Source organism: Anomaloglossus baeobatrachus, chromosome 8 (assembly GCF_048569485.1).
Source record: "Anomaloglossus baeobatrachus isolate aAnoBae1 chromosome 8, aAnoBae1.hap1, whole genome shotgun sequence".
In the NCBI taxonomy this organism is placed as follows: domain Eukaryota; kingdom Metazoa; phylum Chordata; class Amphibia; order Anura; family Aromobatidae; genus Anomaloglossus; species Anomaloglossus baeobatrachus.
Window position 1 is genome coordinate 102,646,219 of NC_134360.1, and position 22,291 is coordinate 102,668,509.

General features: G+C 49.0%; 1 protein-coding gene across 1 annotated transcript in view; it reads right to left on the minus strand.

The window, feature by feature from the left end:
- Positions 1 to 8,002: 8,002 nt before the first annotated feature.
- CHADL (chondroadherin like) overlaps positions 8,003 to 22,291 on the minus strand; it is a 405,933-nt gene continuing 391,644 nt past the window's right edge. Inside the window, exons 4-5 of the mRNA XM_075321934.1 lie at positions 14,785 to 14,951; positions 8,003 to 10,152 (exon numbers count right to left, since the gene is read on the minus strand). Coding sequence (XP_075178049.1) covers positions 9,975 to 10,152; positions 14,785 to 14,951 — 345 coding nt within the window. The 3' untranslated portion in view covers positions 8,003 to 9,974. The remainder of the gene's footprint in view (positions 10,153 to 14,784; positions 14,952 to 22,291) is intronic.

Below are 22,291 nucleotides of genomic sequence, written 5' to 3' on the forward strand. Positions count from 1 at the left end.
GAGAGTGTAAAGGCCCTGTCACACACAGAGATAAATCTTTGGCAGATCTGTGGTTGCAGTGAAATTGTGGACAATCAGTGCCAGGTTTGTGGCTGTGTACAAATTGAACAATATGTCCATGATTTCACTTCAACCACAGATCTGCCAAAGATTTATCTCTGTGTGTGACGGGGCCTTTACTTTCCCCGATAACTGCAGGGACCCGGATCCGTTTCAATCCAGTGGTGCCACTGACAGGAAAGGTGAGCCTCCAAGCCAGTGGTATAACTATAACAAGATTTATTAAACAAACTCGCCCCTGTTTTTATGGGTAGGAGAAAAAAAAATAACCTAACATTAAATGGACTAAAAAAGAAATGTAACCCCAGCAACACTTATACAACAAGAAATGTACGTCTTTATTTTCTCTTTCCCTATCAGGAGAACGCCCACATATCTCTGGTGCCAGAGAGAGGGGGTCTTCCCTTGTGCCCACAATGCTACTCCCTCCCCTAGTTGTGACCGGACCTAAGCAGGTCTAGTTCTTACAGAGAAGCCGTGATATGTGTCCTTTCTCCTGGAACACAGCCCAGTCTTAATTCTACCCCAACCAATTAACCCTCCGGGATCCCGGTGTAAGCTTTCTCAGCTGCACAACGAGGCCAAATAAACGTCAAATACACATAATAATTATAACATTTAAAACAACCGTATTTCATTCCCAATCACAGGAGTCTGTTTGTTTTCACTTTTAGTTACTCAGCAGTCTCTACAGATGATCCAATCCGGATAGTTGGTGCCATGGGCTGTGGCCTTTTAAGCCCGCTTTACAAGCTACAATATTTCTTACGATGTGTCAGCGGGGTCACATCTTAAGTGACGCACATCCGACATCGTAAGGTACATTGTAATGTGTGACAGGTACGTGCGATTGCGATTGAACGTTAAAATGTTCATCGCATGCACGTCGTTCAATTCTTAAAAATTGAACGTCAGATTGTTCATCGTACCCGGGGTAGCACACATCGCACTGTGTGACACCCCGGGAATGATGAACAGATCTTACATGCGTCCTGCGGCTCCCGGCCAGCAATGCGGAAGGAAGGAGGTGGGCGAGATGTTTACGTCCCGCTCATCTCCGCCCCTCCACTTCTATTGGCCGGCTGCCGTGTGATGTCGATGTGACGCCGAACGTCCCTCCCACTCCAGGAAGTGGACATTCGCCGCCCACATCGAGGTCGTATGGACGGGTAAGTACGTGTGACGGGAGTTAATCGTTTGTGCGGCACATTCAACAAACTGAAAGTGCCGCACATACGATGGGGGCGGTTACGATCGCATACGATATCGTATGCAAAATCATAACATATAAAGCAGGCTTTAGATCTTCGCATCGTGCAATCTGCAGTTGTCAATAGTGTAAACGCAGTTCAGGTTTTGCTGTGTAGTAATGTGTGTTCTGTGTTATCTATGTGATTATATTTGTGACACCTATTCCCCACGTTGGGAGGAGGTAAATTATTTAGTGTTACGCTGCCCTCTAATGCCTTGGTTTGGTATTGCAATTTATATTGCAATTGATTTGAAAGCAAGGAAGTGGCTGTTGGGGGTGGAGCTTGAAGAGGCAGTTGAAAGAAAAACCGGTTAGATGCGGTTGAGTTGCTGTGATGCAGGAGAAAAAAGAGACCTCCATTTAGATATGCGGGGAGTGTTATTATCACCCTATTCGGAGCGCCCAGTTTCTGCAACAACAGAATACTGAAAAAGTAAGCAACAAACTATGCCCATACTCTAACACAAGGAAAAGGACTGCAGCACTGCACAGTATATTGCACTGATCCTCCTCCTCTAATACCCAGCACAGTTAGTCCAATTGATAGTGACATCCATCCTCCCAAGGCCGGGATTAGAAAAAACGCTTGAACTAGTCCACTGTTTAAGAGATCTCTTTATTGCTATGAAATAACTGTCTATTGGAAATGGAAAAAAGCAACTTTGTTTGACTAAAGATTGGTTACAAGATTTCAGTAAAGTTCCTCATTTACGTTTTCCCAGAATCCTCGGTGTATGTCTTCCTTCAGCGGCCTTATACCTGGCAGATATCTACACAACTCATAGTCTCCTATCTCTATTATTTTTCTCTTCATAATTTGCCACCTAACCTAGGGATTTGCAGGAGCCATCGGAGACACCGTGACCTGAAGATCCTCTGAGGTAGTGTGACGCCCTGGCAAAACCAGGTAGTCACAAATAGGCCCCCGCATAACACCTTCCCTCACTAGGCAACACACAGCCAACCATTAAACCCTAGTCACCCCCCTTAGGGAAAGATAGACACACCAGTGGGCATGACCAGGCGGTTGGAACACGCCCACCCAGGGGTTTAGACAGCCCGGGGCGGGAAAAGTAGACAGTCCAGTTTGTAGTTAAGTGTGGAGTGGAGGTCAGGCCTGTGTATCAGGCCTGAAGCAGATTGACAGGTACCAGGGTAGGAGCCCTGGTGCCACTGGCTAGGAGGCAGACGGTGGTCTCCATCAGCAGGAGACGGGAAGACGGCTCGGTGGAACCGAGGTGGACCGGGCCAGGGTTGTAGCCCACCGGTACTGACACGGGGAACCGACCCGGAAACCGTAGCACAAAGGGGGGTACTCGGACCCTGAAGCCAGGAGCCAGAAACAAGTGGAACTGGTTAATTAACCGATTGAGGCCAGGACTAGAGGTCCTGTTCCACCCAAAGTCCCTCATAGAAGACAACAGCACACCGATTAGGGATAAGAGGTCACCGCCAAGGCCCATAGATCCCACGGGCCAGCGTCTGCAGTTACGACTCCTTAGGCCACATCCAGCCGGAAGCGGACTCCTACGTTTCATACTGGGAAGTCTTTTCTACTTAAACAGTGCAGGAAAAGGATAGAAACCAGCAGCCGGGTGGGGGATCCCGAACGCGACCGGCCACGGCACCGGCCACCACCACCTTGGTTTACCAGAGACTTGTGTGTTTTACTAAAAGTGAGTACACCAACACCCCCTGCGGTCGTCATTCCCCCTGCACCAGAGCCATCGGGTCCCGGGGCCACCATCCCTGCCCACGGAGGGGTTAACATCTTGCTGCACAACATCTCCCCCGGGTGCCCCGTAACAGCAGTGGTGGTGTCCCACCTCACCACACACCGTGGGTGGCGTCACGAACCTATTACGGCCTAGCCCGTACATCTACATCCCCCCATTTTATTCGGCGTGTCCGCGAGACCCCCGGGTACGGAGACCCTCAAGCCACCACCCCTGGAGGTCCAGATCCAAGCAGCAGCGGCTGCTGGCATGGGAGCGGCACACCCCGAAACTTGGTGTCACGAACAGGATACTTACCCATCCACTTACCTTGTGGAAGTGCGCCTTGTATTGGACAGTCAGCGGTGATCCGTTGTAAAATTTTCAGAAGTCGCCATCTTGCCGCCATTTTTGGGCGTGAAAACTACAGCCCAGTGTCTTCTTCCCCGCGAAAAGGGCACGAAAGCCAAAGCCCAGCCCCCAGGAAATGCGGCCGGAAAGCGAGGCCGGAAGTCGAAAAACAAAACTTACAGGCCTGAAAGAGCAGTGCCAGAAAAAGACCAAGGGGGAGGACGGAGTGGCATGTAACTAGCTCTGTGAAGTGCAGGGACGCCAGGACTCTGCAGAAACCCGTTCCTGGATACCAACGCGGCAGGATGTGTCGGAGTATCCAGACCCAAGCCCACTTCATGCTGGCAAAGTGGGCGTCGGAGATGAAGGGCCTGACTGCAGCTGTCCGGGCACGTGAAGTGGAGATGATCTTGGAAGAGCAGGTAAGCAGTGACCCACGCCCCTATGTTCCCAAGGAACTGGCCATCCCGGCTGAGGAGCCTGGCCTGCTCCCATTCGCCACGCCGTTTCTCTTGTCGCCCTGTCCGCAGCCAATGCCCCGACCGACCCACTGCACCAGTACGTGGCAGCGGAGCCCGTACCATCTACGGGGGAGGACCCAGCTGCTGGGCCCTCAGGCCTTACCGTCACCATCGCTCCGGCACCGCTGACGACATCCCGTCCGGCCCCGAGCCTGGCCGCATCAGTGATGAAGTCGGCTCCGGCAGTCTGCCCGGCCGCAACAGAGGCAGCATCCGCTGCTCCCAGGTACCTTGTCACAGCTGAAGACCAGCGGCAAGGTGCTCGTGGTAAGGAGGCACAAGCTGTTGAGCATGGGGTCCCACGGCAGTATGTGAGGCCGGTCGTAGCCGGCGCCGAAGGTTCCCCAGAAAGTCTGGCTCCTGAGCGGGAAGGGAAGCACAGAAACCGTGCCCCAGGCTGGGAGCAGCAGCAACAGCAGCTGCGTAAGGAGATCGTTGCCTGAAGAAAGTGTAAAGTGGATGTGCATGCCCGCACTTATAAGTGTTTAGGTAGTGGTTCCCGGCTACCCGCAGTTCAGTTCCCCGTTGGGACAGTGTGCCTTTAAAATGTCCCGTTTCTAAAGTTAAAAGTTAAACTAAAGACAATGGCTGAGAACTTGCAGGCCAACCCATAAACTTTTGGGCCTTGTAAATAGCCCCAGACCATCCTTTTCACCAAACTGCAGTCTCTGGAGAGGCTGATTGGAGGACGGGCCTGCGGTAGAGTAGGCCAAGGCCCTGTCACCAACGAGACCGGTGACTACCCTCCGGGTCAGGGTCCCATGGACGTGGGGCCCTTGAAAGGACTGCCGGGTAAGGAACTTTTTACCTGGCCCGTTTGGGCAACACCCGAACCTAGCCTGGACTTGGGCAAAGGGGTGCCAACCTGTGCTTTAGTGGTGGCACCAGGGCTAGGTTGTTTTGGGTGGGTGAAGTGGAAAGGACCCGGTCCGTCCCGTCCCGGTTATGTATATGCAACGTTTAAGTAACCTGCCTCCCGTAAGGGAAGAAATCCAAATATTCTTGAAATGTAAATATGTTATTATGCTTGTAAAATGTTTAATTCTTTTATCTCTTGCAGTAAAAATAAACCGGTGGTGGTTGGACAGCCCGCGGATGGTCTGTGTTTAACCAAGTGGGAGTGTGACACTCTGGCAAAACCAGGTAGTCACATATAGGCCCCAGCATAACACCTTCCCTCACTAAGAAACACACAGCCAACCATTAAACCCTAGTCACCCCCCTTAGGGAAAGATAGACACAACAGTGGGCGTGACCAGGCGGTTGGGACACGCCCACCCAGGGGTTTAGACAGCCCGGGGCGGGAAGAGTAGACAGTCCAGCTTGTAGTTAAGTGTGGAGTGGAGGTCAGGCCTGTGTCTCAGGCCTGAAGCAGACTGACAGGTACCAGGGTAGGAGCCCTGGTGCCACTGGCTAGGAGGCAGACGGTGGTCTCCATCAGCAGGAGACGGGAAGACGGCTCGGTGGAACCGAGGTGGACTGGGCCAGAGTTGTAGCCCACCAGTACTGATACGGGGAACCGACCCGGAAACCATAGCACAAAGGGGGTACTCGGACCCAGAAGCCAGTGGAACTGGTTAATTAACCAATTGAGGCCAGGACTAGAGGTCCTGTTCCACCCAAAGTCCCTCATAGAAGACAACAGCACACCGATTAGGGATAAGATAGATCCCATAGATCCCACGGGCCAGCGTCTGCAGTTACGGCTGCTTAGGCCACATCCAGCCGGAAGCGGACTCCTACGTTTCATACTGGGAAGTCTTTTCTACTTAAACAATGCAGGAAAAGGATAGAAACCACCAGCCGGGTGGGAGATCCCGAACGCGACCGGCCACGGCACCGGCCACCAGCACCTTGGTTTACCAGAGACTTGTGTGTTTTACTGAAAGTGAGTACACCAACACCCCCTGCGGTCTTCATGCCCCCTGGTCCCAGGGCCACCATCACTGCCCACAGAGGAGTTAACATATTGCTGCACAACATCTCCCCCGGGTGCCCCGTAACAGCAGCAGTGGTGTCCCACCTCACCACACACAGTGGGTGGCGTCACAAACCTATTACGGCCTAGCCCGTACATCTATGTCCCCCCATTTTATTCGGCGTGTCTGCGAGACCCCCGGGTCCGGAGATCCTCGAGCCACCACACCTGAAGTTCCGGATCCGATCAGTGGCGGATGCTGGTACGGGGGCGGCACAGTAGTAGGCCCGGCTTCTCACAAGGCGGTGCGACAAATTACAGCTGCCACAGATCCATTAGTTATTCAGATTAGTCCAAATACTTATCTACCCCTAACTAGCTCATTGGACTGGTCAAATAGCCTTCAATACAGGTGGATGGAAACAAGGTATCTTATCCTGGATTGTAACACAGGGTACTATACCCTCTATAGGTGTTTCATCACTCCTCACAAATGGCCGCCTTCTTACATTGCTAACCCACTGATGGGCCTCTTCGCTCTCTCCATCGAACAAGGGCAGAGGATGACTGTTCCAGGTGTCACCGTTCACAGGAGCACAAACTTGCTGCAGTATACAAGGGACCAGGACCGCTAACTAAGATCCTTGCCTTACTCCTTTTCTTTCTGTTTTCTTTTTAGAAGCTACTCTATGTTCAGTCCCAGCTCCGTGTCCGTGGCAACCACCAAATGCTCCCTTACATCAGCGTAAGTGACAGAGCAATGATGCATTAAAAGTATTTTACATAACCCGCAACAAAGTTACATTTTCACTGCACAACTCTTCTGCTAGATACGGCACGGTTTATATAAAAATTTTCAAGCTTTGTTTTCCAACACTTACTAAATTCAGACCAATAACGAGTATTACTGACACCTAGTGGAGAGACAATATTGTTACATGTGTGATGAACATCCATACTGACAACCTCAAATATATAGCTCTCCTCTCACTATTACAAGAGTATGGGCGGGGAAAGCAGTGAACATTCATGAGATTTAATGAGTGGACCTGGAAACAGTGTGACAGCCACATGGAAATTCTGTAAGTTTAATTCTCCTCCTTTAATCCCCATTTTGCCTCTTTTTTCTAAAATTTTTATCCAGGTGGCCGAACCCGAACAGGTAAGGCTACTGTATGCGCGCACTAGAAATTGACTTTTTCTTAAGGAAAAACTGGACCCTCCGAAAGAATTCCGCACCTACGGTAATAAAACGCATCAAAACTGCAACGAAATCTACATGCGGTTTTGCCGCGATTTTGGTGCAGATTTGCCGCATTTTTTCCGCAGGTTGGTCCCTGCGGGTTTTTACCATTATCTATGGCAAAAAACGCAGGTACCTGCGGAAAAGAAGATACATGCACATTAATTCCGCAGCAGAAATTCTGCAGGTAAATCCGCAGGTATTAAAAAACGCAGTGTGCGCACAGCATTTTTTTTATATACATAGGTTTTGCTGGGGAATGACTGCAGAAATGTTAAAAACATTTTCTGCAGCAAATCCGCTGCAAATTCGCGGTACAATCCGCGGTAAATCCGCAGCGTGTGCACATAGCCTCATACGGACTTCCCTGAGAAGATGTTCGGGGTCCGTGCACGGACAATGGGTGTCTGGTACGGAACCATAAACTTTACAATTCAGGTTTCGCCCATCACTAGTTAGAAGCGCAATGCGGGGTGTGTAGGTGGGGGATGAATGCTGTCTTCACATGTTTGAGAGCTCTGACCTTGTGTAATAAAGCCCCAAGAGTTGACATCGGACTGGATCTGCTCTCACAGATGGTTCCATAGGAGCTTGGCTGAGTGAGTTACTGCAATTCTTGGTTTTAGCTTCATTCTATACTTTATATCTCAAATGTTCATGTATATCTGCAAACAGTGAACTTCCAGCTCATATAAGCAGCAACTGAATTCTAATTGTTTTGAAATTGATAAATCTATTTACAGTATGTAGAAATAAAAGGAGGGAACTGATACAGAAAATAATCAACACAGCTATTATAATCCATCATTTGGCAATATATTAATTACCTGTAATATGACAGCTATACACCAGCTTTGTAAAATCATGTTTTATTCCAACTAAAAGAAACCAAGGCTCAGCCTGCAGATATTGTCAGCATGTTCTGTAACTTGTTGTTCCAGGCATAGAATAGATATTCTTACAGAAACCAGGCGACTTCAAGTCTTTTGAGACAATTATCCTTGCAAATGTATAATTGCTTATCTTTGTAATATTTTATTATTGTTGGAAAACACATTGTTTGCTTTGAGCAGACACAGAAAAGCAATGGCTATGCGCTATAATTGAAATTTTGAGCAGATCCCTTTTCGATATTCATACAGGTCCCATATACGAGGGGCTGCCGATAAGTCTTTGTGATCTTTTTTGTTTCTATGGTAACAAATGTTACATCACATGAAAGCCTTATGTGTCTAATTTATGTTTTCAAAATTTTGTGTTTGTTGCTTATGACAACAGTGTTCTACGCACGCGGGAAAAAAAATGGCGGAGTCTAATGTGATATTCACAGCAACTGAGAGCAGTGGACTGATAAAATGTTTTTCTTCAAGGAAAGTCCACGAAGGATATTCATGGTGATACTGTATGTCACAGACATTGGGGTTCAATGCCCTTCATATTCCACAGTTAAGAACTGGGTTGCCAAATTTAAAACTGGCCACTTCAGCATCAATGATGAGGAATGTCCTGGATGACCGAGAGTGGTTGTTGTTCCGGAGATCGTCAATGCTGTACGCAACCTCATACTGGAGAATCGACGAATTTCAGCTAAAGCAATAGCAGACATCATGGTGATTTCCTGTGAACGTGTTTGTGTCATTATCCATGAACATTTGGACATGAGGAAGCTATCTGCAAAGTGGGTCCCTAAATGTTTGACAACAGATCAGATAAGCATGCGAGTGAAAACTTCCCGATGCATTTGTCAGCGTTTCCGGACTGATAAGAACTTTCTGGATCGACAGGTCACTATGGATGAAACCTCGATTTATTTGTATGACCCTGAAAACAAGGTGCAATCAAAATAGTGGAGGCACAGTCGGTCTCCTCGTCCAAAGAAGTTCATAGTGCAAAAATCAGCCACTAAGGTGATGGCGTCTGTGTTCTAGGATAAGGAGGGTGTGCTGCTAGTGGACTACCTTCAAAAGGGTTCCACCATCAATGCAAGGCATTACATTGATTTTTTGGACCAATTGAAGGCAGTTCTGAAGGCCAAAAGGTGCAGCAAGCTGTCCAAAGGAATATTGTTCCTGCAAGACAATGTCTCCGTTCACACTGCACAAGCGACCATGGCAAAACTGGCAGAGTTGGGCTTCCAGCTAGTTGACCACCCACCTTATTCACCAGATCTAGCTCCCTCCGACTATTATCTGTTTCCAAACCTGAAGAAACACCTCAAGGATATCAAATTTTACACCATTTCTGCTGCTATGGATGCTTGGTTTGAGGCACGACCGAAATCCTTCTTTTTGCTAGGCTAAAAGAAATGGAATACCGATGAAAGAAGTGTGCTGACATCAGTGGAAAGTATGTGGAATAAATGTAAAGTTTCATCATCCTATCTCGTTTCTTTCTGGGTAAAGGCAAAGACTTCTCAGCAGCCCCTTGTGTTGTATACCTTTTGTATCTTATCTTTATCTATCTCTTTTAACTGTAATTTTTATTCTAAATACATTTTTCTTTTATGCAAATCACTTATAATGAGCCTTCTCCACTCCCTAGACTCAGTGCTCGAGTCTTCGCATATATATTTTATTAAAAATATTTATAAAGTTGTTGGCCATTCAGTGAAATGGCACATCGCCTTAAAATGTCAGTGCTGCTGCCGGAATCTTCTATTTCTCTGGGAGTCGCAGCCAGGAGGCCAGGGGTCTTGTAGGAAATGGTAAACGGCAGCCTCTACTACAGATGTCTTATAATTACAGTCGCTGATAATATGTATAGTCCAGAAGCGATTATGTGTGAATATTCTTATAACATGACAATAAAGATAAAAGAAGATTATTCATTTACACAATAAAAAATAAAAACCAAGACCAAGTGTCTGCCATTTTTTTCATAAATGACTACAGTAAGTGTAATTAGCCTCTTGTTCCTATTTCCTGGGTTTGTTCTTCCTGGTAGAAGTGGCAAATATCTTTCTCTTATTCCTGTTTTTGTTATCTTGCCATCCTGGACAAGAAGCAAATTTAGCATTTCTGACCTTATGGCCTCTTAGGTTTTTAGGAGCTGCACAGGTGGCTCCCACCTTTAGATTTAGCCTGCTGATCCATCTGTAAGGGATAAAAACAAAATGATCTACTATGAGTCCAAAAGGTTTTCCTGAAGCTCAAAATAAGGCCAAATACTCTGCCATGAATTGTAAGGCAAACTGCCTATTTAGATTTATTAGTAATGCTGCTGACAATAGTACAAATATATAATCCAATTACAGAGGAATAATAAGGACCATTACGATGAATTCCAGGTATTAGATACCCTACTGGTGGATACAGACAGAAGAGGGCCCCTGTACAAGAACAATATTTGGGCCCTTTGCACCTGCTTTGGAGGTAGAAATGGGCCCCATGTGTAAATGTACAGATTGCACCAATGATATGTCCGCCCCTACGATATCCCACTGTAATTTATTGTTACCCCCTATTGGGCTTCCTAGTGCATGCTTAGGTGTTAGGTCTGCTTAGTGTTTTTATTATTTTATTAAAAGAGACTTTATAATATCAATTCTCATGATATTATTACAAATGAAGCTCTCTTAAGTTCTTCAAAAGTGTTGTCCACTCTGTGAGACTGCAGGCTTGTGAATCCTCACATTGCACACAGTGCTCACTGTCTGGATCTTCCCTGTGCTGGTGGCTAGACTGGGCAATCATGTGACCACTATGATTAAAAAAGGAGGAGAAAATACAGCACTCTTAGTGTAAAAAATCAATGTATGATTAAAAACACCTTTATTTGTAGAAAAAAAGCCATTAAGGCAGACGGACAGGAGTATAAAACCAATGTGTTTTAAACACTAAAGGAGGCTTTACACGCAACGACATCGCTAACGAGATGTCGTTGGGGTCACGGAATTCGTGACGCCTCGTTAGCGACGTTGTTGCGTGTGACACGTATGAGCGACCGCTAACGAAGCAAAATACTCACCAAATCATTGATCGCTGACACGTCGTCCATTTCCCAAATGTCGCTGCTTTTGGACGCAGGTTATTCGTTGTTCCTGAGGCAGCACGTGTGACACCCTAGGAACGACGAACAACACCGTACCTGCGTCCTCCGGCAACGAGGTTGGCGTGACTTTAATGCGGCTGCTCTCCGCCCCTCTGCTTCTATTGGACGCCTGCCGTGTGATGTCATTGTGACGCCGCACGATCCGCCTCCGTAGAAAAGAGGCTGTTCGCCGGCCACAGCGATGTCGCTAGGAAGGTAAGTATGTGTGACGGGTACTAGCGATTTTGTACGCCGCGGGCAGCGATTTGCCCGTGACGCACAAACGACGGGGGCGGGTGCTTTCACGAGTGACATTGCTAGCGATGTCGCTGCGTGTAAAGCAGCCTTAAGTGTTCTTAGTTGTAGCTAAGTATAAGGTCTCTGAATAACACGTGTCACCCAGGGCTATAGGGTACTCGGTCCCAGGCCGTATATGTACGGGGATGCTGTGTCACAGTGGTTCAACGGCTGATGCACGGTTCCGTGACCCTGGGGATGCTTTTTAATGGAGAATATGTACAGGGGAGATGAAAGAGTTTATATTGTGACGCCACTTGCGAGTTGCGGTTATCGTGATGGAACTGCCGCTGCACAGTCTGTTACCACTGGGGACAATGGTGGTGGTGTGACGCCCTGGACTAGCCAGGTCGTCCCAGGTAGTTCCATGCACACACACACACTCCCCCCCCTAGCAAGGTGACAGCAGCCAAATTACAAAACCCTTGCCACCACCCTCCGGGTTTGATGTTCACACCAGGTGGGCGGAGCCAGGCGGTTGGCTCTGCCTACCGATGAGTTCACAGTCCCAGAGGCGGGAAAACAGTTAGAGAGAAAGTTGTGGTTTGACAGTGGAGTGACTTGGAATCAAGTTCAAGGGCAGACCTGTGCTCAGGCCTGCCAAAAGTCTACACCAGGTGTCTGGGTTGGAGCCCAGTCACCTCTGGCAAGGAGGCAGACGGTGGTGGCCATGTACAGGAGCTGGGATTACAGCCAGTGGAACCGTAGGGACCGGTGACGGGCGGTGGCCCACCGGTACCGAAGCGGGGAGCCGATTGGAAACCGGAGCACCAGGAGGGGTACTCAGAACCAGTACGAGGCCCAGAAACTACCGGGCCGAGTCGAATCAACTGATTGAAGACTGGACTTTAGGACCTTTCCCACATAAGACCCGACTGAAGACAACAGCCCAACCATAGGGGTAAAGCCACCGCTCAGGCATAGAGACCCAAGGGGCTAGCATCTGCGGGCACTGCTCACCATCTTGTTTGGTTTACCAGAGACTCCAGCGTGTTTTATCATAGTGAGTACACCAGTGCTTTCGGGCCGCGCACCGCGCCGCACCGCACCGACACCCCAGCACGCCTCCATCCCCTCGCCTCACCACCTCCCTCGGGCCCCCGGGACCATCATCCCCCTACCCACGGAGGGGGCCAACACCAAGCTGCGCAACACCATCCCCGGGAGCCTAGTCAATGGCAGCGGGGGTGCCCATCCATTCACCACAACCCGTGGGTGGCGTCACGAACTTAAATCCCCTACAAACCACCGCGGCTCCGGCCGTGGATTTCCCCACCGAAGTCCCTACGTGTAGCGCCAAACCCCTTTCAGTGCGACGTGACCCCCGGGTCCGTGGAGAGCTCGAGCCACCCACCGACGAGCACGGAACCGAGCGGTTTGGCAGCCGGCCGAGCCCCGAGGCGGTACACATCGACTCTTCTGGTGTCACGAACAGGATTGAACCCATCCACTTACCTGTGGAAGTGCGCCTTGAAGTTATCGTCAGCGGAGTCCCCATTGAAAAATTGCAGAATCCGCCATCTTGTCACCTTCCTGTGGCGCAAAGTTTCCCACCCAAGTCGTCTTCTCCAAGCAAAAAGGGCGCGAAAGTAAAGCCCAGCCCCCTGAGAGCAGAGCGGTGCAGAAGGCAAGCAGAGTGCCCTGAAAAGACCAAGGGGGGGGTGGGCGGGTGAAGATCCTGCCTCATGTGACTGAGGGGATAAAGGGCAGGGACTCCAGGACTATGCCACCCATCTGGTTCCTGGACACGCAAGCAGCAACATGTCCGCCCCGCCCGGCAAGCTCGAATTCCCGGAGCCCACGCCTGGAACAGCGGTGTGGGTGGAGGCCCGGACGACCCTAATGTGCTGCCGCTTGCAAGTGCAGGTGAGGTACCTCATGGAGCAGTGGACGGCTGAGATGGGGGAGATAGCTGCGGCCGTGTGGGCACGTGAGATGGAGGCGAGATTGGAGGAGTGGGTGAGCGACCCATGCCCCTGTGTCCCTGAGGGACAGGCCACTGCGGCTGAGGGACCTGGTCTACCATCACTTCTCCTATCGCCTTCTCCACCGCCCGTACCGGTTGCCGCTGCTTCCACGCTTGGTCCGCAACCCCCGACACCGGTGGCGGAACTCGTTCCCTCCGCCTGTGAGGGCCCACCTGTGGAGGCAGCCCGTGCAAGGCCGCATGTTCAGCGCATAACGATCACGTTACCGTGGAAGGTGCCCGTTCCTAAACAGGATCCATCGACCCCGGGAGTGACCGCGCCCCAGAAGGCCCAGGCCCCGGCAGTCCGCCCGGCCAAAATGATGGCGGCTGAGATCCAAAGACTCGCCCAGCAGGTAAAGCTGGCCGCTTCCCGAACCCAGGCCTCGGCTGAGGCAGTGCAGTGTTGCCGCTGCAAGGCAGCATCGAAGGCCGCGACAGCGGGGTTTCCCAGTGGAGGTGCCGGTTGTGGCCGGCATGGGGGAGCCCCGGCTGGGCCCAACCCGTGTGCAAGGGGAGCATTCAGACGCTCCGTACTGGGAGCGGCAGCAGCGCCAGCTGGGTCGGGAGATTGCAGCCCGGGAGAAGAAAAAGGCGGAGGTCCTAGCCCAGACCATTAATGAAAAAGAAAACCTAAGAAGTGCCACCTATTGGGTGCGGGGCCTGAGGTACGAGGGCCAAGTACGGCGGTTTGACCCCCAGCATGGATGGGGGTTCATCTTTGAACCGGGCCTGGAGGCCGAGATCTTTGTCTCCCGTCGGGACGTATACCCTCACCTCCCAATGGGCCAACCGGACCGGGATCTAGAACCCGGAAAACTAGTAACCTACACCCGGCATTGTGGGGAAAGGGGCTGGTTTGCCCTCAGCGTACAGAGAAGGGCGTGCCATGAAAATCCGGTGCACTCCCAGTCCCCTCCCCCACCGTACAGCCCTGATGTGAAGCTGGAGGAGGAATTCCAGGAAGATGAAAGTTAAAGGCAGCAAATCACTATCACTGCGGCACGGTGGCTCAGAAGTTAGCACTGGAGCCTTGCAGTGCTGGGGTCCTGGCTTCTAGTCCCACTAAGGACAACATCTGCAAGGAGTTTGTATGTTCTCCCGATGTTTGCGTGGGTTTCCTCCAGTTTCCTCCCACACTCCAAAAACATACTGATAGGGAATTTTGATTGTGAGCCCTAATGGGGACAGTGTTGCCAATGTATGTAAAGCGCTGTGGAATTAATAGCGCTATATAAGTGAATAAATATTATTATTATCACTATCATAATGATTTATTATGGCTTTCCACTGTGTCTGAATAATATAATGTGTCCATGATTAATAAGCTGTCCAGAAAAAAAATGACAAGTTAAGTTGGCCACCCTGGCGGGAAGTGCTCCAGTTGGAGTGTCCAGAAGAGGTTGTGTCGGGCACAGCCATAGAGACTTACCTGTGGAGATGGAGCAGTTGGCAGTCACAGTTAAATGGATTATTAGCCAAGTTAATTACTTCAAGTCCTTTGAAGTTTTTCATGTGAGGAAGATTCTGGAGGTTGTTGTTTTCTAGAAAAAGACTCTTAATATTTTTGCCAAGGCCTGCAAAAGCATCGCTGGAAAACTGAACAACAAAGTAGAATTATTAGATTCAATCATTTAATTCAAGAATGATTAATATAACTCACACATAAGGCTTATTACATATATTCTACAATGCCAGTAAAGAGTGTTGTGTCAGAACATGACCTCATGACAATATTTCCAATCTCATGGTATTTACAGTGTCTTGAAATAGTATTCATACTCCCTGAACTTTTTTTTTATTGGGATTTTATGTGATATACCAAACTAAGTAGCAAGTATTTGTGAAGTGTAAAGGAAATGATAAATGTTGTTTGGTTTTTTTTTTTTAAATATTTAAAAAATATAAATCTGCAAAGAATTTCTACAAAGACTACAAAATCTGCTGTTGTCTTAATTTTTGGAGAGTTTAAACAGCGAGGAGGAGCTGTATAACGGTGATACTAAAGACAGTATAAAGGAAAAGTATTTTTTAAAAAGGTAATTTTTTTTCTATGAAAATAAATGCCCATAGAGATGAAGAAAACAAAATGCCCAGTTGAAAGATAAGAAATTTAACACATTCGGAGCCAGTCATTTTGGTGCCCGGTATCTCCACAATGGAGTGTAGCAAATAAAAAATGGAAAACATGTTTTTATCTACATTTTTGTTACCATGATAAACACCTTATATTCCATAGAAGAAACAACAAAAAACTCCATGCGTAGAGGACCCACAAATGGCTAATAGCAGCTCATAAGAAACATTTTGATGAATAAAAGCATGAGCAATAAAGCTAATGAAAGACAAAATTTATTGCCAGATATCAAAATTGAACAATGCAATATAAATAACACCAATAACATGTAGACAAATAGTTGAAAAAGAGGATGAGAGGAAATGGATCTGGTACAAAACCTACAATACAGGTGGAAAAAGGAGTTTTCACCAAAAAGACATGGTAACAGTCGTAGCGGTTAAGAAATTTTATGCGCAAAGTGCGGCTCAATGTAATAAAGTGACATGTGCAAAGTTGCAATCCAAATAGAGCACACAATTAATCAAACAATTAACCAAAAGTTACCGTATTTTTCGGACTATAAGACGGACTTTTTTCCCCCAAATGTTGGGAGAAAGTGGGGGGTGCGTCTTATAGTCTGAATGTAGGGCTGCGGGGAATGAGGGTGCTGCGGTGGAGTGGGTCATCGGGGGCATGAGCAGGCTGCAGCAGCGCTTACTGTGACCACGTGGGCCCGCTCATTACATATGCACGCCCATCCTCTAGCCCATCTCTCAGCGCTGAAGCCGGCGCTGACAGGTGGGCGGGATGATGGGCAGCGGATGCGCGCACACTAAACAGCCAACCCGCATGATCACCCCTGGCAACTACAGCCTGGAGTGATCATGTGTGGCTATATTCACTGCTCCCCGCGCATCATCATCAGCGCGGGCTGCAGTGAATCAGTATACTCACCCGTCACTGTTGCCCTGCAGCACCGCGATCTCCTCCTGTCTGTGCCGGCCGCGGCTGTGTGGAGACTAGCAGTGCTCACAGCGATGACGTCATTGCTGTGCGCACGTGTCCACACACAGCCGCGGCCGGCACAGACAGGAGGACATCGCGATGCTGCAGAGATCGTGGCCAGCTCCACACAGGTCAGCGCTGCTGCCGGCACAGACAGGAGGAGGAGCGATGCTGCATGGAGCGAGGAAAGGTGAGTATAAATGTTTATTTATTTTTTTTTGTGTGCCACAGGATGCAGGCCACATAGCAGGATGGGACTATATAGCAGGATAGCGTTATATAGCAGGATGGGGGTATATAGCAGGATGGATGGGGGTATTTAGCAGGATGGGGGTATATAGCGGGATGATGGCTTATAGCAGGATAATGGCATATAGCAGGATGGGGGTATATAGCAGAATGGGGCTATATAGCAGGATGAGAGCACATACCAGGATGGGGTTATATAGCAGGATGGGGTATATAGCAGGATGGGAGCACATACCAGGATGGGGCTATATAGCAGGATGCTGCAATATGCCAGGATGGGATATATAGAAGGATGCAGCCATATACCAGGATGGGGGTATATAGCAGGATGCGGCCATATGCCAGGATGGTGTATATAGCATGATGCAACCATATACCAGGATGAGGTATATAGCAGGATGGGAGCACATACCAAGATGGCAGTATATTGCAGGATGGGGCTATACTAGGATGAAGGACATATACAAGGCAGGAGGATCATTACCAGGATGGGGTACCTTAGTAGAGAATTTGGGGACATTACCCCCATAATATTTGTCAGCAGCAGATCCTCGCTCCATAACAGTGTGTCATGACCACATTTTTTGCTTAAAATTTTATTTTACTATTTTCCTTCTCTAAAACCAGGGTGCGTCTTATGGTCCGGTGCATCTTATAGTTCGAAAAATACGGTACCATGTTTAAAATACCACATATAAAAGTAATCGCATAGACATTATCAAAATTGCATAGATAAATAGAAAGCCCCAAGTACACCTATAAAAATACCATTACCGGAGGATTGTAGGGTGAAAAGCCTTGACGTACGTTTCGCTGCCCTTAGCAAGTGAACGGCCACTTCATCGAGGGAGAACATAGTAAGCCCCCCTCTTTTCGTCCCCTATAATTTTTCTTAACAACTATTAGTACTTTTCCAGGTTTTGTACCAGATCCATTTCCTCCCATCCTCTTTTCCAACTATTTGTCTACATGGTTTTGGTCTTATTTATATTGCACTGTGCACTTTTGATATCTGCCAATAAATTTTGTCTTTCATTAGCTTTTTATGCTCATGCTTTTATTCATAAAAAAAAAAATATGTTACCATGTGCCGGAAGATACAATCTATAAGGTCAAAAGTTGTGAAATTTCCTCTTTAAGTGATGAAACAAATGTTTTTGATGTGTCATCATTCTTAAAGACCTGTAACATTTTTATTTTTCTACTGATGGAGCTGAGTGAGGGCTTATTTTTTTGTATGGTGTTCTGACACATATGGGAAATGGGGATGATTTGAATATTCACAAATTTTTTCTTGTGTTTTTAAAACTTTTTTTTCCTTATATTATTTTTTTAGTAAACTAAGGGGACTTGAACCTGTGATTGATTGATCACTTGTACTATATGCAAGAATACTTCAATATCGCAATATATGGTAAAAATCTTGGTTTTCTATGAAGTTCACCTGTAGACTGGGCTTCACAGAATTATCAAGATAGTGGTTGCAATCCCCAGCTGCCATGATAACCCACCAGTGCCCCAAGATTGCAACGTGCGGGGGGCGATAAGAGGAAATAGGCGGAAGTATCAGCAACCCTGCTGCTGTCAGAAATTAACTGTGGCGTCTAAATGACTAGTAGCCAAGGCCAGAGCGAATTTGCAGTCATGCCAATCAGACATGCTTGTGGGCTATGCAATATAGTCTGTACCTACAACTTCTGGGAATCCTCCATAACTGCAGACCCCTGCCCAGAATGTTTATTAATGTCCTAATGTGGGAAGGTAGCTTACTTATCCATGGTTACAACTTCTCACATAGTACCAGAGGCGGGCTGGGCCAAGGGTCAAATGCCTCCCAGGCCGCTAACCAAGCAGTGGTGCTGGGTCACCTATTTCTTCTTCGGCGCTTCGTGTGACGGACGCCACTTTCGCATATATGGTCACGCGCAGTGCAGCTGTGTCTGCTAGTGTGATGCCCTGGACTAGTGACTGACCATCACTATACCATGCACGCCTGATTTTGGTTTGCAATGTATTCCTCCTGTTGGTAGCTGTTCAGATTCAGTTACCTCACCCCTTTCCACAGGCAATGCTAATTAAGCACCATTCTTGGATCTGGTCCGCCTTTATCAATGGTTGCTGTTTGGCACTGGGAGGATCAGTTGTGATATAGTCCTGGTATGTGTAGAGCTTGCTCCACATGCTGGGACCTGGGCTGGTCTCTATCCACAATTGCCTTTTTTGCAACATGGAAGCGGCTATATACAGGTTACAGGTATGTGTGCTCCATTATGGTTCTGCTTTTAACTTTATCTAGGAGGCCACATGGCACATGAAATACAGAATATAGAGTAGGACCCCCCTATTGAGATTTGCCGCGACGTTGGCAGGGGTGGCTCAAAAAATTGATCAATTATTTGCTAAAAATCTCATTTTTTTTATTATAGTACAGTTGGAATAAATCCGTGAATTTTCACTTTTTATATGATGCATGCCAATTTCAGATCGTGCTGGTTCCTTTTTTTCTCTGTTTTGACCGTAGTTATGCTACAATTCTGGTGACTGACCATCACTATACCATGCACGCCTGATTTTGGTTTGCAATGTATTCCTCCTGTTGGTAGCTGTTCAGATTCAGTTACCTCACCCCTTTCCACAGGCATTGCTAATTAAGCACCATTCTTGGATCTGGTCCGCCTTTATCAATGGTTGCTGTTTGGCACTTGGAGGATCAGTTGTGATATAGTCCTGGTATGTGTAGAGCTTGCTCCACATGCTGGGACCTGGGCTGGTCTCTATCCACAATTGCCTTTTTTGCAACATGGAAGCGGCTATATACAGGTTACAGGTATGTGTGCTCCATTATGGTTCTGCTTTTAACTTTATCTAGGAGGCCGCATGGCACATGAAATACAGAATATAGAGTAGGACCCCCCTATTGAGATTTGCCGTGACGTTGGCAGGGGTGGCTCAAAAAATTGATCAATTATTTGCTAAAAATCTCATTTTTTTTATTATAGTACAGTTGGAATAAATCCGTGAATTTTCACTTTTTATATGATGCATGCCAATTTCAGATCGTGCTGGTTCCTTTTTTTGCCAGGTAGTCACAGATAGACCCCTGCACAACACCTGTCCCCCAATAAGGTAACACCAGTCACCATAAAACCCTAATCACCTCTCTCAGTGCTTGATGAACACACCAGGGGGTGGAGCCAGGTGGTTGGCCACGCCCACAGAGGAGTTCAGAGGGCCTGAGGCAGGAGAACACAGTGAGATGAGTTGAGTTGAGGGAGTTGAGAGAGGAGAGTTGAGCAGTGGAGTGAAGGAGTCTGACAGGTGCCGGGGTTGGAACCCGGGCACCTTTGGCTAGGAGGCAGACGGCGGCCTTAGCCTGCCGGAGTCGGGAAGACGGCTCGGTGGAACCGTGGTGGACAGGGACAGGGTAGTGGCCCGCCGGTACCAACCCGGGGAACTGACTCGGAAACCGGAGCACACAGGGGGGTACTCAGACCCTGAACGAGGTCCAGAAGCTACTGGACTGAGTTAATCGACTTATTGCGGTCTGGACTTTAGGTCCTTTCCCACACAAGTCCCAACTGAAGACAACAGCCCACCGAGGGGGATAGAAATCCACCGAACAGGCAGAGAGATCCCACGGGCCAGCATCTGCGGGCAAAAGGGCTCTCCCGACATACACAACGCCGGGGAGCGGACTCCCGTTGCTGAAGCGCACGCAGCCCAAATACACTACACGGTGCAGTAGAAAGGCAAATTTACCGCCCCGGGGCTCGGCCGGCTGCCGAGCCGCTCGGATCCGTGCTCGTCGGTGGGTGGCTCGAGCTCCTCACGGACCCATGGGTCACATCGCTCTGAAAGGGAGTTGGCGCTGCACATAGGGACTTCGGTGGGGAGGTCCACAGCCGGAGCCGTGGTTGTTTGTAGGGGGATTTGAGTTTGTGACACCACCCACGGGTTATGGTGAATGGATGGACACCACCGCTGCCATTGACTAGGCTCCCAGGGACGGTGTTGCACAGCTTGGTGTTGACACCTCCGTGGGTAGGGGGATGATGGTCCCGGGGGCCCAAGGGAGGTGCTGAGGCGAGGGATTGGATGAGTGCTGGGGTGTCGGTGCGGCGTGGTGCGCGGCCCAAAGGCACTATTGTACTCACTATGACAAACACGCTGGAGTCTCTGGTAAACCAAACAAGATGGTGAACGGTGCCCGCAGCCGGCTGCAGTTTTCCCCTTATCAGGTTGGTGGTTTCCGGCTTTCTCCTGCACCTCACTTATGTAGCTATGTTGACTCCTATGCCTGAGCAACGGTAGTCCGCTCCCCGGCTTGGTATGTGCCAGGAAAGCCCTCTTTGCCCGCAGACACTGGCCCTTCGGGTCTCTATGCCTGGGCGGTGGCTTTACCCTTATGGTTGGGCTGTTGTCTTCAGTCGGGTCTTAGGTGGGAAAGGTCCTAAAGTCCAGTCCTCAATCAGTTGATTTGACTCAGCCCGGTTGTTTCTGGGCCTCGAACTGGGTCTGAGTACCCCTCCTGGTGCTCCGGTTTCCAATCGGTTCCCCGGTTCGGTACCAGCGGGCCACCGCCCGTCCCCGGTCCCTACGGTTCCACCAGCTGTAATCCCAGCTCCTGCAGGCGGCCACCACCGTCTGCCTCCTTGCCAGAGGTGACTGGGCTCCAACCCAGACACCTGGTGTAGATTATGGCAGGCCTAGACACAGGTCTGCCCTTGACCTTCACTCCACTCCACTTCACTGTCAAGACTCAACTCAACCGCTGTTTTTCCCGCCTCAGGGCCTGTGAACTCCTCAGTGGGCGGAGCCAACTGCCTGGCTCCGCCCCTCTGGTGTGAACATCAAACCCGGAGGGTGGTAACAAGGGTTTTGTAGTTTGGCTGTTGTCACCTTACTAAGGGGTGTGTGTGTGTGTGTGTGTGCATAGGACTACTCGTGACAACCTGGCTAGTCCAGGGCGTCACATTCCCCCTTGGTTTAATGCAGACCATCCGCGGGCTGCCCGTCCATCATTGGTTTATTTTTGTTGCTTTTACTGGAAAAGATTTAAAACAGGTTACAAGTATAATAAACTTTTGTACAATTCAAGCATATTTCTGAATCTTCCCGTACGGGAGGCATATTCTTAAACATTGCAATAATATAACATTTTTATTAATACGGGAACGGGACCGGGTCCTTCGGTCACCCACCCAAACAAACCTGGCCTTGATGCTGCCCCTAAGAAATGGGCAGCACCCCTTTTCCCCAGTCCAGGAACGGGCCCAGGTGTTGTTTTACGGGACGGGTACAGGGTTTCACACCTGTTTGTCTCTCAGGGGCCCCACGTCCAGGGGACCCCTGACCCGGAGGATCGCCACCGGTTTCATTGGTGACGGGGCCTCGGCCATCACTTTCCCGCAGGCCCATCCTCCAGTCTGCCTCTCCGGAGGTCGTGAAACGGGACAGGCTGGTCAAGGGAATTATTTACAAACCCAAAAGTTTTTGGGTGGCCTGCAAGTTCTCGGCCTTGTCTCTTTAAAACGGGGCAAAACAAAGTCCCAACGGGCAGTATGGTCCCAACGGGGACTGTGTTCAACTTGACAGCCGGGATCCGCTACCTCTTACTCAGCATCTT